This window comes from Opisthorchis viverrini, assembly GCF_000715545.1.
Source record: "Opisthorchis viverrini unplaced genomic scaffold opera_v5_220, whole genome shotgun sequence".
In the NCBI taxonomy this organism is placed as follows: Eukaryota; Metazoa; Platyhelminthes; class Trematoda; order Opisthorchiida; family Opisthorchiidae; genus Opisthorchis; species Opisthorchis viverrini.
The window spans coordinates 145,656-159,548 of record NW_008751874.1 but is presented as its reverse complement, the minus strand read 5'-3'; the positions used below and the strand labels follow the sequence as shown (position 1 = coordinate 159,548).

General features: G+C 44.6%; 2 protein-coding genes across 2 annotated transcripts in view; one reads left to right on the top strand and one right to left on the bottom strand.

Annotated features, from left to right (window-relative positions):
- The window catches only part of T265_08418 (hypothetical protein), a gene marked incomplete at both ends in the record, with an annotated part of 24,588 nt that extends 12,049 nt beyond the window's left edge, over positions 1-12,539 (bottom strand). The window contains 8 exons of the mRNA XM_009174217.1: positions 1,131-1,584; positions 5,068-5,296; positions 7,780-7,947; positions 9,297-9,516; positions 11,495-11,668; positions 11,709-11,974; positions 12,017-12,205; positions 12,485-12,539. Of these exons, the coding sequence (XP_009172481.1) occupies positions 1,131-1,584; positions 5,068-5,296; positions 7,780-7,947; positions 9,297-9,516; positions 11,495-11,668; positions 11,709-11,974; positions 12,017-12,205; positions 12,485-12,539 (1,755 nt within the window). The remainder of the gene's footprint in view (positions 1-1,130; positions 1,585-5,067; positions 5,297-7,779; positions 7,948-9,296; positions 9,517-11,494; positions 11,669-11,708; positions 11,975-12,016; positions 12,206-12,484) is intronic.
- Positions 11,046-13,893, top strand: part of T265_08417 (hypothetical protein) — a gene marked incomplete at both ends in the record, with an annotated part of 7,280 nt that continues 4,432 nt past the window's right edge. The window contains one exon of the mRNA XM_009174216.1: positions 11,046-11,158. Within this exon, the coding sequence (XP_009172480.1) occupies positions 11,046-11,158 (113 nt within the window). The remainder of the gene's footprint in view (positions 11,159-13,893) is intronic.

Genomic DNA, 13,893 nt, shown 5'->3' with positions numbered 1-13,893 from the left:
TATATATATATATATATCCACTCATCAAGAATTGATCTGGATTGGAAGACTCTCCGTGGGTTTTCCTCTCCAACACACACCGGTAGTGTATCATCCATTACCTTGACAACTGAAATTCCTAACATTTATTCTGTCCCTGTTTGTAACACCCGCTCCACTTTTTGTGTTTAGTGTCTGTGTATGAAATGACGTTTGTCTGGCCTTATCACTTCACCCATTTGGTCTTGAGGTCATCCGACCATTTGTAGCCGACTTTGTGCACGTGACTGTCGCACGTGGGAGCCTGTTTGCTCCTTTGGTTCGTACTTTTGTGGTCCAAGTGAACCATTTGTTTTGGACGAGTGTCTACCGTCCAGGTTTGTATTTGTGAATTTGTCTTACATTAATAGTACCGTATAGAAAGCAAGCTCCGATTTTGTTTCGCCTTCCCGGAGGTTCTGGTATTACGCGTCCCTCGAAGATACCGTTCGCCCGTTACAGGTTGTTATACAAATACCTAAGCAGACAATATTCAGCACGTTGCCACATAAGGTGAATGCTGGCACAGGCTGTTATCAGTCCTAGAGAAGAGCTTTGCACTGTCACGGAACCAAGGCATCCTTTAAACCTATAAATATCGCCCTTTCTAGTCCCAGGAGCCCATCCAATGAAAAGACATCTTAACGTGGTCATGTCAGTTGGCAATTAATATTGAAAATCGGTCCCATAACTTCAGTTGAAAATTAGTGGAACAGATGTCACCGGCTAGGAACATAAGGTGAAACTGGCTGAGGGTCTTTCACCTATGCTCCAACTTGAAACCTCGACTAGCCCCTATTCTGATAACTGGCACCACTAAAGGTTTAATGATAAAAATAAATAATAAATAATCGTTCAGCACTAGCACCCTTTCGGTGCCCAGTTGTCAAGCCAACGGAGAAAGGCACGTGAGCGGGGATATTGCTAGGTGTCCCAAGCCTAGACAGGAGCAGTCGAGATGTTGAAGTTGGGTTCAAACCATGGTTCTTCCGGTCCGTAAGCTGGCGCCTTAACCACTGATCTACCTCGAGCTCTAAAGGTTTATTACCTACGAATGATTTGTAGCTAAACGGTGGAATAGCCAGTGGGGATACAAGGAAAAGCAGACTCACAGCAGCAACCTGGAACAGCGTACGGATGATGTCTGCGTCCGCAACAAGTTCTTCTTTGACTTCAGCATTCAAACTAAGGTAAGCAAGACCTTCAATAGCCCATCGCACTGTTTCAGATTCCTTCAAATGGGACAATGGAGCACCACCTGTCATAAGACATGACCTTCTCAGGCGTGTTTTCATCGTTGACCCGCCTTCCTCTTCGGATTCACTGTCTGTGTCATCGTTGACCAGCAACTCTCCCGATTCTGAAACCTCGGCTCGACATTGACGCGCTGGCGCCACTTCATCGATTGTCGGCTCTCGTTGTTCGATCCCCAGCAACAATCGGCGGCAAGCAAGGACAAGGCTAGCTGTTGACCCTTCCGTCAAACTCTTTATCGTAGCATCTGACCCTCCAGCAGCGCCAAATTTACACAAGGCCTTGATAGAAAGGACAAATAAAGTAATAAGGCTGATAACGACTGGAGTGGCTGAGTGTACTATTGCTGTCCACTTATTCGTGACACAGCAGGTTAGAAGTGCATGAGCATACTGTATCTAGCAAGAACACTGCTAAGCTAGACTAAGCAAGTCATACAGATATCCCATCAAGTTCACTCTTCCAGTCCCAACGGACGAAGTATCACGGAAATACCCTCATAAGCATCGGCGAATGCAGAGTCGATCATGGTAAAGACTATTTTGCCAGATTCTGCACACTGCTCCGGTTTAAGCGTTCCACGGGATGAGCTGCATGGCGTAATTGAAACATTCAGGGGAAACTAAAGAACTCAGGCACTTCAAACTGGTATCATTGTTCACAAATAAAGGATATAAAATTGCTCAGCTTTAGCACCTTTTCAGTGCCTAACTGCCACGCTCCCAGAAGAAAGCACGAGGATTGGAATAGCCTAGACAGAAGAAGTCGAGAAGCAGAGGTTAGATTCGAACTATGGACCCTCAGCTCATTAGATTCGCGCTCTAACCACTGAGCCATCTCACCCTAATGAAGAGTACAACAAAACGCCAAACACCATTTGCCACAGGATAACACCTATATGGCAGAAACTGTCGATCCTGGAAAGGTAAACATCAAGCGTTTTGTCCCAATTGGGACACTTTAGCAGGATTCGATCGTTTGGCATTTACGTTCAAACTTCACATTCTTAATCCCAGAATCAAGGGGTCATAGAGTAGATTAACTGAAACAGTTATTGCATGATTTAGCAAGTGTATGGAAACTCAGTCGGAATGAGTACTAATGAAGAACGAGGATAGTTTTCAACTTCCTAGTGATCTTAAAGAACATCCTGGTATCAACCAATCTGCAGGCTAGAAGTTTTTGCCAGTGATAGCTACGAAGCTAACATGGTCAGAGCATTGAAGCTGGTCTGTTGTGTCCCTGCACATCTCAGACGATGGAACCACTGTTCACTAAGTCCTAACACAAATGATTGTGCAAATATTAGAAGCATTACACTTCGCATTGACTACGCGGTGAATTCTGAACGAGCGTCGAAATATGTAGACCTAATGCGTCAGGGATCAAACTGGGAGTCATCCTGTAGCTACAAAAAACAGACTCGTAATAAAACAGCAACTCACCACTAGAGCTCGAATCCTGGTCCCGTCGTTTTCGCTCTTGTACAAATTTTGTAGAATTGGGACGGCCTTTGAAACGAGACTAAGGCACTGTTCCTTTTTATGGGTGGCCAAAATAATTGTGTCCAAAGCCACTGTCTATCATGAGAAAAAAGGAAGTTATCGTTTTTAACTAAGGTAACATAGTATCGATGTACACTTGCAGTGATGACAAAATCATAGAGTTCGGAGTCTAAATTTCAGATAAAACCCAAAAGTGTCTTGGGTGAAGTCGATTAGATACACCCATACGCTTCTCCAGAAGCTGCTATGCTGTCCTCAGTGTCTGAGCGGTGATGGAGAAGTAAATTCAGAAGTCCGACCAAAGTAACTTAAACTATTTCTTCACAACCAATCAGTTAACCAACTAACCGGCATATATCATGTGAACTACGTGGACTGACCTGATACAACATATTTGGGCATTGTGTCAATAAGAACAGCCCTTCCAGCACTCCTGGACGAGACAGTATGGATGACCCGACTTCGTAAGGGCCAAGAAACAGGGTTCCTATCACAGAAGCTGCTTCGACTTTGGTTTCAAGGAAGGGGTCAGAAAACAAATCGCTGAAAACAAAAGAGTAAGAGAGTGATGTTAAGTTAGGAAGACTCGTTAGAATACGCAATTTTGCAATATTTTTTTGTAATATTCAGGTAAACACGTGAAGAGTTATGCGAATATTTCATTCGGCTACAGGTCATTTTTGTCATGTTGAACCCACCCATTATTAGAAACTTCTCAAAGTTCCCCTATGGCGAATTCAACTCACTGGCAACTCTAAGTACCAGAATCTTCGCTGGAAACGAGAGATCACAAAATGTAAGGCAATAACCCGTAAAATATATCAGAACTCTCCTTAGTTCCGGAATGGATTTTAACTAGTAATGCGTTTCTGAAATCCTACCACCAAATAAAATAGGCTACGATTTCGAGAAACACACTCATTTGCAAATCAATTTGGTTTACACGAGAGACTCAACTGAATCTCTCTTTTATGATATGCTACAACTGAATGTGCTGCACACAGGCCGCCTCATGTTTCAGTTGGCACGATATTCGAGATATCGCAGTATATTTTCATAAAGGAAACTACTCACAAGGTTGCAGAGAACTCTTCGACAGCCCACAACCGATTTTGACCTTCTTGGGGCTCATCAGGTAGGCGCAGTCCCCGAATTTTCGTCAAGCAGAACATAAGGTTTATGGAAAGGCTATGATTTCTATCATTTATTTTAATTGTTTATGCTGGGTTCGGCCGTAGATTACTTCGAAGTTAGACTGCCCTTATCCATGTTAGCGATAATCTCTCCAACAGACCCGCATTGTGCTGCCTGAATCGTCACATCAATATTAAGGAAAGTCTTTGTACCCCATCCATACCATTCGTTAAACGGATTTCGGTTTCTATTCTGCTATCAAAGCACAGTAATAGAACTGGATGAAACTTCGGGACCGTGGCTTTATACAGAGGGGTAAATGAGACAAGTCAAGTGGTTTTTGAGGAACTCGCACGGTCATCGGGCAACAGAAGCCGGCAGTGGACAATGAGATTATGCAGTGAGTGACACCATGCCCACCTGATATCGTCAAGTAGCGAGCTTCCGATAACTGCCAGTCGTGATCTGGTCACTCGTCCATTTATTGGGTTGTGGGTCAAAACTGTGGGGTTTCCATGCGGTAAGGTGTACTCGGCCTATCGCTCAAGTCGAGAAGCACCGAGTAATGCAGTGTTAGGGAACACGGCAGGATGAATGTGGAATGACAGTGCAACGTGCATTGCAATAGGGACCATTTTGGCGAAGGCCATGAACATCATAAATAAAAATACATAACTGCAGCAATGAACGATGGTATTTGAAGGTCAAGGCAGGAGAATCCTGCAGTATATATCCCTTTGGTTACACACTGTCCAAGTGAAATAGCTACAGCACACTCGGCTCGAAAGAAATTTTCCTTCAACTGAGCTACAAGCTACAGCCTGTGGGGAAAATAATTTGATGAATATCCTGAGTGTGGACTAGCCTACCAGTCACCTTGTATGCTTAGGAAACGCGCTATCGAAACTTTAAGCTACGGTTAAAAAACGCATTAACAATAGAGTTCGAGAGATGTAGAGCCAACTGGTCAACCCAGAGAGCGAACAGTAACGACTACATGTAACAACACTTGGCTAGCCACCTGACTATCAGTTATGATAGGACAACGGAGGAGCACATCTTTCTCAGAAAATACACGAACGTTCAACTAAAAACGGATGAGGGCGAAAGACAGCAACCTCATTAGCGTGGATTTCAGAAGAGAAGTTGAACTTACAGAATGAAATCACTGCATAGTTCGGTAAAATGTGTGCGCGCCTTGTCAGATGTGAGATCTTCCCAGAATCGAGATAACAAACAGGCGACAATCATTCGTGTATTGGGACTGGTGTGCAGCCGAACCTCTTCTATTGCTGAACTAATGGGGTCATCGGCCCGCCGTTTAGCCTCTAGTTGACGAGAGCGACGGGAACGCCAGTTGGTAAGTGCACTCGTCCCGGCTTCTCCTGCAACTTCCAGAAAGCGATCAAGTGCACCTAACGATACAAAACGGAGATTGCACTTAGGGTTGGAGTTGGTAAAAAGGACCAGACAGTGCATCGTCCACATAGTCCGCTTCAAAGCAATCACACACACCAAGCGACCAATCTATTGGTTGCTTACAGTTGCTTACATTTCAACTGTTCTAGTCCGAAGGAAAACAATAATATGATTGCTCATCATACAGTCAATCCCACAAACTGCGAGCAACAGTAAATCAAATACGAATAGCAAACCGATCAGATGCTACACACGTTGTGTAAACAGCTGCCTGTGGCCTATTTTGTTGGGTTTAGACAACAAGAGTTGAAAAAAAACACTGGTAGCAGATGTAGACTCATGAGCTACCTGCAGCCGTATAAAAAATATGATCGTTGGTAAAATGGAACGCTGTGTATTAGGTTTCGTCCACACCTGTCTTCTGGATGTGAACGGAAAATCCATAGTTCGAACCCGACCTCTGCATCTCGACTCCCCCTGTCTAGGTTTGGGCAACCTGGCAGTATTCCAGCCGTCGTTTTTCCTTCGGTGGCATGCCCGCTAGGCACCGAAAGTACGCTACAGCTGAATGATTTTTCAGGAGCTGCGCGGGGTGTTCGGGAACAAAAGTGGAAACAGAAGATAACAAAAAGCTGCATTTAATCCCCCTTGAGATACCACCTCTACTTTCACTTAACAGCCCGGAAGTCGTGCGAAGTTTTTCCATCCGCCTTATGAGCATCGACAGCGTGCACCGAGTGCTGGCAATGACTGAAGCAGCCACTCATCAGAGTGCCAGTTAAATTTCGGTTGAGCTGGAGGCGACCCTAGAAATTTGGGCACTCACAGAGAGGGCTGCCCTGTCGATTTCTTCACTTTCAGTCCACACAACGCGCTCTCCTACTGTGAGTGTTATAATACCTAACTGAAGTGCTACTCGACACTGTGGTGCTCCTTATGACCACTAACGCTCTCAACCAAAAAAGTCCCGGAGGAAGGTCGACACTCAAAACTAAACTGCTTGGCAAAGTCAAACTTCCACCCGGGAGTGAAGGAAACTCAAATCACGCGCCTTAACAAACTGCACGTCGAAATGCTGTTACGTACAAAAAGCTGTAGTAAGATGTCCTTGACTTTGAGACGGCTAAAACAGCCTGAATCACCAGTTCCGCTCACTGTGCTCCCATATTCACCACTGCGTCATGTTTCACCGAAGTGCAACAAGAATGTTTTCACACTTCATGATACAGCCAAGCTCTTTGTCAAAGCGAGATTGGACAGAGTATGCGGCGCAGATCTTTTTAGCCCAAGTACTTGAGAGAACTTGAAGAAAAAACTCATGCTGAGATCTTGTTGATTAATAAGTGACACGCAAAACAGTGATGCTAAGGAGAAAGATATATCGTTCGGTTCGCTTCGGACACACGCGCCCAAATCGTCGGTTGACCAGTAAATCAAAGCCTTCCAAAGTTTACATATCAAATCAGGACTTCGGGTTTATACCAATATGCATGTCGTTTCATTCGAGATGGATCATACGAGGGACACAGTTTGCATGCAGTTCCTCACTACCTAGTCAATCTGCGCGGTTCAAATGGATCCAGTTTAATACAATGCCTCCAGAAGGCTGAAGCCAAAATGAATTCATCCTTCACCGTAACTACATTGACAGCTGAACTTTGTTCAAGACAAGCTGAGGTCAAACATCTTCAGGATGCACGCCCTTTACGGGTAACCACCATTGTTTAGTGGACTTGAACCGGTACAGACAAGAATGCGCTGAGACAATCGATTCAGCATCACAAACATTCGGTTAAGCATAGAATTATCACAAATTTCAATCAGCGATTTTTTAATCCCACTGATTATCTGGTGACTCTACAGATGTCGTTCTGATTGTAAAATCCTTTCGGTATACAATAAAACTGAGGGATTTTTAGTTGGTCTCATCAGGTGAGAGAACCTCAACAAGGAAGCTTAAACTGGCGAAAAACTCCAACCCCAATCATCTCCATCCACAGAGAGCTATTTCCACTGGTTGTACGTTGCGGCTTCTCATTGCGTCCAAATCGATATTCGGAATAAGCGTACTGCTAAACCGTCCGAGTCTTTGTAGGGCGGAATCACTCCCAGCGTATAGTTAACGTTGTGCCATAAATAACTGCCCACCTGAGCGGTAACCGCTGAGCACTATTCCTTTGTAGCGGCTTTTGAGCAGACTGTGCTGTGATCAAGCGCTTGTCTGTGAATTGAAACGTGCCTTATGTGAAAATTCTTCAGTGTTAACATTAGAGGAGCAACGTGTAACTGGTGCATCCCCTGCAATAGTAATGAGAGCGCAAATGAGGGTACGCCATTTGTAAGTCGAACATTTTGACTTGATGGAGAGGATTAAATTTGGCTTATAGAAGCCGTACAGGAATATTAAGTGGGCAATACTTTCAAGAAACCTTCAAAACATTTTACAAACCTTCAAGCTCCACAATTTTTCGCGACCAGCCAATGCCTTTTTCAGACGGGATAAAACGTATGAGCATCTCGAGGATATAGTCCCGGACAGGTGCGGACAGACGGTAACTGTTGACTGCACGTACCATGTGTTGGAATATCTCCTGGACAGGTTCTTCAACCTTGGGGTCTGCAAACAATAATAAACAGATACTTGAGAGGCTCTAGTGACGTTTCAGCTATACTGTGAAGGTGCCTGTTTGGAACCCGGGTTTGCCTTTTTGAGATTTTCCGCACGAAGGATAATTACCATTTATAACTTTCCTACGAATATTGTGCACATATCGTTCAGGATCACGGAATCCGCTGGACGGAACTATTGCAAACCACATATACTGCTTCGACCCATATTACAACTGACTCAAATCTAAACTGAATATAAGCTTCGGCAAGGCGTCGATCTCCGAAACTCACAAGCAAAAAGCCGCCTTATTTAGAGATTTCTGAGAGCAAATGCCCCAAACAATGAACCATTACACAACTCACTAATGTTGTCAGGTGGGACTCATATCCACCGGGCTTTTGGTGGAGCAACTCACATGACCAACTAAGGAAGTCTGAGCAGCCTAGATACATTGGTGGTGGTGCGCAGGCGTGGTGTCGTTAATGATCGAGCAACCACATCTGGTGACTAGCAACATCAACGCATCCAGTTATACGTACACCACACGATTCACAGCCTTCGTTTACCTACCCTGAACAAACTTTTACGAACAGGCCACTGCTGTCTGGACGTGGCACACTACTCATAAGGTTACTGAAAACTCTGTGATAATCCACGACCAGTTTCGCCCTTCATTGGGCTCATCGGGTAAATACGGTCCCGAGTACTAACTGGACCCGAATTGGACGAATTTTGACGAGTACTCTAATTTTCAAACGATCGTTGCCACCTGACATAGATCACAACGATAACCTAACGATCGGCTCTTAAAACCCATCGGTATCTAATGGACGTGCAGCGAATTTGTAGTTGGGAGGTGTGGTCGCCGGCACTTACTGGCCCACAAGCACATTTGACACTGGATAGTTTATCTTCACGCATTTAATCAACTTAATACCACTACAATATCCCAATGGAATTCAACCTTGTTTCTTCTAAAGGGAGCATTTTCCTTGGGCCCATAAAAGATGTAGTTGAGAGTCTCTCAACATAGTTTTCGTGGTGTTGGCGACGACCCAAAGGTGGTATCATGGAAACGGCTTTCCACCGTACATGCCTACGAACTGATCATCAGCATAAAAGATACTAACATAATACCTCTATAAAGCTGAGACTCACACCGAGATAGATCGACAGTTCTGTTTAGCTGGCACAAGACTACGTCGTTTCAGGTGTTTGTTATCGTATATCGCAGCGATGTGTTGATCACCAGTTAGTTGATAAAGCCATTTAACTACGGTTGTTTTTCTAAAATGTTATTAAAATGGAAATGATACTGAAAACACCATATTTTTACTGACAGACAAATCACCTACCTAATTTGAACTTCGGATATATCGTGGGAGCCACCTTAGAGCTTTCTTTGTTTGTGTTCTCCGCCGCTACTTCTCTTGCGTGTTGATAAGCTTTTAGCTGGGTCAAGCCGTCCAAAAGGGCGCTTAGAAACCGACAAGTCTCTAATGCCTGCTCTGGGTTGCGACTGAATATCCGATCGGCAAAATATTGTGGAGTAAGGCACTTCAGAACGAACATACACTAAGAAAGGAAGAAATGGAGATGCAAAAAAACAGCGGATCGACTGTAATGAATGAGCATCGCAGAAAGCAACATTCAATAGTAAAAAACAACCATGGTTAATAACAACATTCGTGTCGTTCAGCTGTAGTACCTTTTCGGCGCCCAGCTGCCAAGCCAACGGAAGAAGGCACGTGGGCTGGGATATAACCAGGTTTCCAAGCTAAGACAGGGGAAGTCGAAAGGCAGATGTCGGGTTCAAACTACGGACCTTTAGTTCAGTAGATTCACGCTCTAAACACTGAGCTATCTCGTATCATGATGACAACATAAAGAAATTTAGTCTATTTATGCCCATATCTGTAGTGCCCCGCCCTAGGACAATCCCCTCAGGAATGACAAAGCCAGTTGTTCTAGGGAGAGAAGTTGCTGCGAAGGGGGACTGTTGGCCTTCTTCCTATCCAAAAGTTTTATTAATGATTCTAGTGTGGTATATAACAGAGACTACTTTACGTATTGTTTCATGTACCGCATTGGCACATCGCTCTATATCAATAACACGGCATCAGAAATTTACCGCTAAACTAATCAACTTCATGTAAGCTAACAAGCACTTTTTCATTCCCTAACGGCTGTCTTATTCAAATTCATGTCAAACCCCTTATTGTTCGTTGTGCAACACTGCTGCTCAAGTTCCTCAATAATCTGTAAAATGAGACGATGACGGGATATCCAGGTGAAATTCACTCGAATCTGTGGTTCAATAATATTATTCAACTGTCCAGGGGATGCCTCAGAGTATAGCTGGAAAGATAATCAATATATGTTTCAGTACTACTCAAAAGATCTATGAAAACCCTGGACGGCCACCATCTGCTTGGGGTTCATCAGTTAGTCCCAGTTCTCGCATTTCCATTAACCTCATTTCTCTTTTGGACGTTGGATTGTACCTATGCCGCAATAAACACTTATTTGCAAATAACGCTTGTATTAAAGGGAGAACTAGCTGGAATTTGCCCGAAACATAAGTAGAAAATGAATGCTTATCGCAACATAAGCATGATTTGGAGTTGAAGTGGGAAATGAGGTTCACGGATACTTGGGAACACGCCTTACTGATGAGCTCTAAAAAGGGGGAAACCCGTAATCGGCTATCCACCTACTCTTCTCCGTCCTGACTGAGCACTGAATCTGTAGCGTTTCTTCTTGAGTTGTCGATGTCTACATCAGCAAAAGGATGAAGAGTGCACCGAAGAACAGATAACAGAACAGAAGTACGAATGAAAACGGTGGAGTCAGAAATCTGGAAGACGGACGGTAAGGAATGAAGCACCGCAGGTTGTACTTGCATCTTCAGAGCTCGAACAGTAGACTAATCCTGTGCCTGTGTACAACAGAATAGCACACCAAACTATACACCTCTGGATTACAGAGGTAAATAAACCGCCGCACGACAGTTAGACATATCCTACTTGCGAAGGTCCTGTTACCAATCTAGAGGACAGCCACGGACCAAGTTCGTATGCAAAATGAAGTGAATTGGATTCAATATGGAAGGAAAGGTGCGTTACAGGATTCGGGAAGCGATCGACTCCCGGCCCAGTAGTGATTTTGGAAACCAACCGAGTGGACCCCGTAAAATCTTCACTCAGCCACGAAGCAGGTATGTGGCTCACTCCATTTTGATCTAAGAAATAATGCGACCAATCAAGACGTGAGACACCTACGTGAGCACTTAACCCAGTTTCCTGCCATCCCATGGATGTTGTTGATAGTTATGCTTACAAAACCAGGGCGTTTATCACACCCACTCATTGGGGGTTACTTCTGACTGGATATGAATGCCAAATTCTTCCAAAAGGAACCAGGGGGATCTCTGGCTGAGGCAATTAAACACTGAAGCTGGTATACCCAATGAGAACTAGATAAAATGTTTTTGAAGTGAGAGCAATAAAGGGGACGGAGAACCTTTGGCACACATGCGCAAAGTCGGACTTACGCGATCCATATGATGTTCGAAGGTGTGAGCCATCAGGCGGTGAACAGCCCGGACAATTTTCTGATCTGCATGTTTACACAAGTCAAACAGCTCGGCAAAATGTGGGTTTCCCCATATTAACGAGGCTGCAGTGGCCCCCACTTCCCCGATCAAAGCCGTCAAGTTGTTGATAGCCTTCAATTCAAGCATACACCTTGGGGGGCATAGTGCATACCTTCTCAAGCTTTTCTTCATTTTTCGACTCCGTCTGGATTAGATCAAACATAGAGGTTATCTTCATAGGGAGGCTATCTGATTCTGCAATGCGTTGGGTCACGGAATGTTCAACCCGGCGAATCAGTAGTTGAGCAGCCGTGTTTTTCGGTTCCAAGCGTATAAGTTTTTGCGCATCTTCTAGTGCCGATTGCAATGCTCCCAACTTCTCATAGGCTTGAGCCCGGCGGAATAATGCCTTGGGGTCAAGTGGATTTAGATTGAGAGCTGGAATTTCTAGATAATTCAAAGACCGACTTCGAGACTAACCATCTGTCGCAGCCTTCACAGCGTTCTCATAATCTTCAATTTTTAAAAAAGCCTGGGCTTTATTGCTGTGTAGAATACAACGTAACCGATTGTCTGACTGAGATTCCGCCAGGCATTGATCATAGAGGGCGATTGCTTCACGAAATAAACCATCCTTAAACAAAGAATTTGCCTTTTCCTTCAGAGCAACTAGCTTTTCCATACTGAAAAAAGAAGACAGGGTACTTTTTAGGAATTAAGCAAACATGTGGTTTGGACCGGAAATCAGTTTCAAAATAGTCAACACTCATCGTCCCAATCAAGTGTAGCTGACGAGACGCTCCGATGATACTCTGCACTGTTTCGAGGGCATCAATCAATTTCACTCGATGTGAAGACCGCAGTGTTGTTAAAGTCCACATGTGCTTCAAAGGATCGCGGTTTTGACGCTTGGAACGAGTTGCCAGAGCTGTTTAGACGGCTAAGTACCTCTGAAGTGTTCATCATCATCACCGACACCGACAGCAACACCAGATGAAATCATTGCTCATTCATTGTCGTACAACCAAGTCAATTTATTCCAATAAAGCCACACAACAGAAAAACTGGGACAGGGAGAGGAGTCTAGTGGTAGCCTACAAAAACATACGAGGTGTCTACACACTCACTGCCCAATAAGACAGTTCGGATAGAGTTTGGAGACAAGAACGCCATTAACATCAGTTACCTGCCACATCTCTGTCTGCAACCAAACACAGAGAATCGCCTGCACCCCACTCTGGAAGACGAACAGTATTAACAGTCCCCAAACCTCCAATACCCTTCGGTCCATTCTTCAATGTCGAATTACGTCCATCTCTAAGTTTCCGCCGTTCCGATTAGGGCACAGATTTCAGTATTCATCCCGGTAGGCCGCAAATCGGCATGCGAAACACATAGTTGAGCCAGTTTAACTCGCAGTAATGGGTGCACTGCTTGAATGAAGCACCGTCTGCTGATAATCTCATTCTGAATTCGTTGGATCCAGCCTATTCCACCAATAGCTCTACGGCGTCGATAACCAATGACAAAGACGTCTCAAATCCTCCGCTCGAGTTGGTCAGGTACAACAGTACAACCGGCGTGGTAGTCTGAACTCAAAATATCCCAGAGGTTACGAACCCCAATGTTCGTGGTTCAAACCCGATCTCGGGATCTCTACGGCTCCGGTTTAGGCATGGGCTGACAGTATCTGAGCTCTCGTGCTTACTTCGGGTGGCATGGTAGCTATTCACTGAAAGGGTGTTACAGCGGAACGATTGATTTGATTGACTGCAGCCCAGTGGGACCAACCAATGTGCCTTTTTGATGCTACAAGCGGGAAAATTGGCATAAGTCACTCTGGTCTCCGAACTACATGTTCCATAATTTCTTAGTTTAATTCTTGAGTTCTTGGTCATGTTGAAACGCCTGAAGTTCTGCAGCATGACCTTACACTTTGTAGGCGCGAAGCACAAGCCGAAGGACTGGATGACTTCGATGGGCTTTCTAGTGTCGCTTGCCTCGAGCTAAAGCTACCAACTTGACGAGGCGTTCGGGCCTAAGTGCTGCAATGACAACACGGGTTATACTGGCTGGAACTTCTTGCCACAATGTGCAACCATGCCAGGAGGACCAAAGGTGAGCAAGCAGATCAGGAGTAGCGACACCCCGTACTACGTACAATTATACTACGAGGCGTTCTGGGGTTTACGTCGTACGTTCCCTATGATGGGAGTGTGAAGGCACTAGCGTTTTCTCCAGAAAACCAGCAATACCGTAATCATTGAAGAAGTGATGTTGCATCGAGCAAGGTTGGGTTGGGAAAGAGGGGTCCTAACAGCCGCACTCACCGATCACCCAACATCATCATCATCATC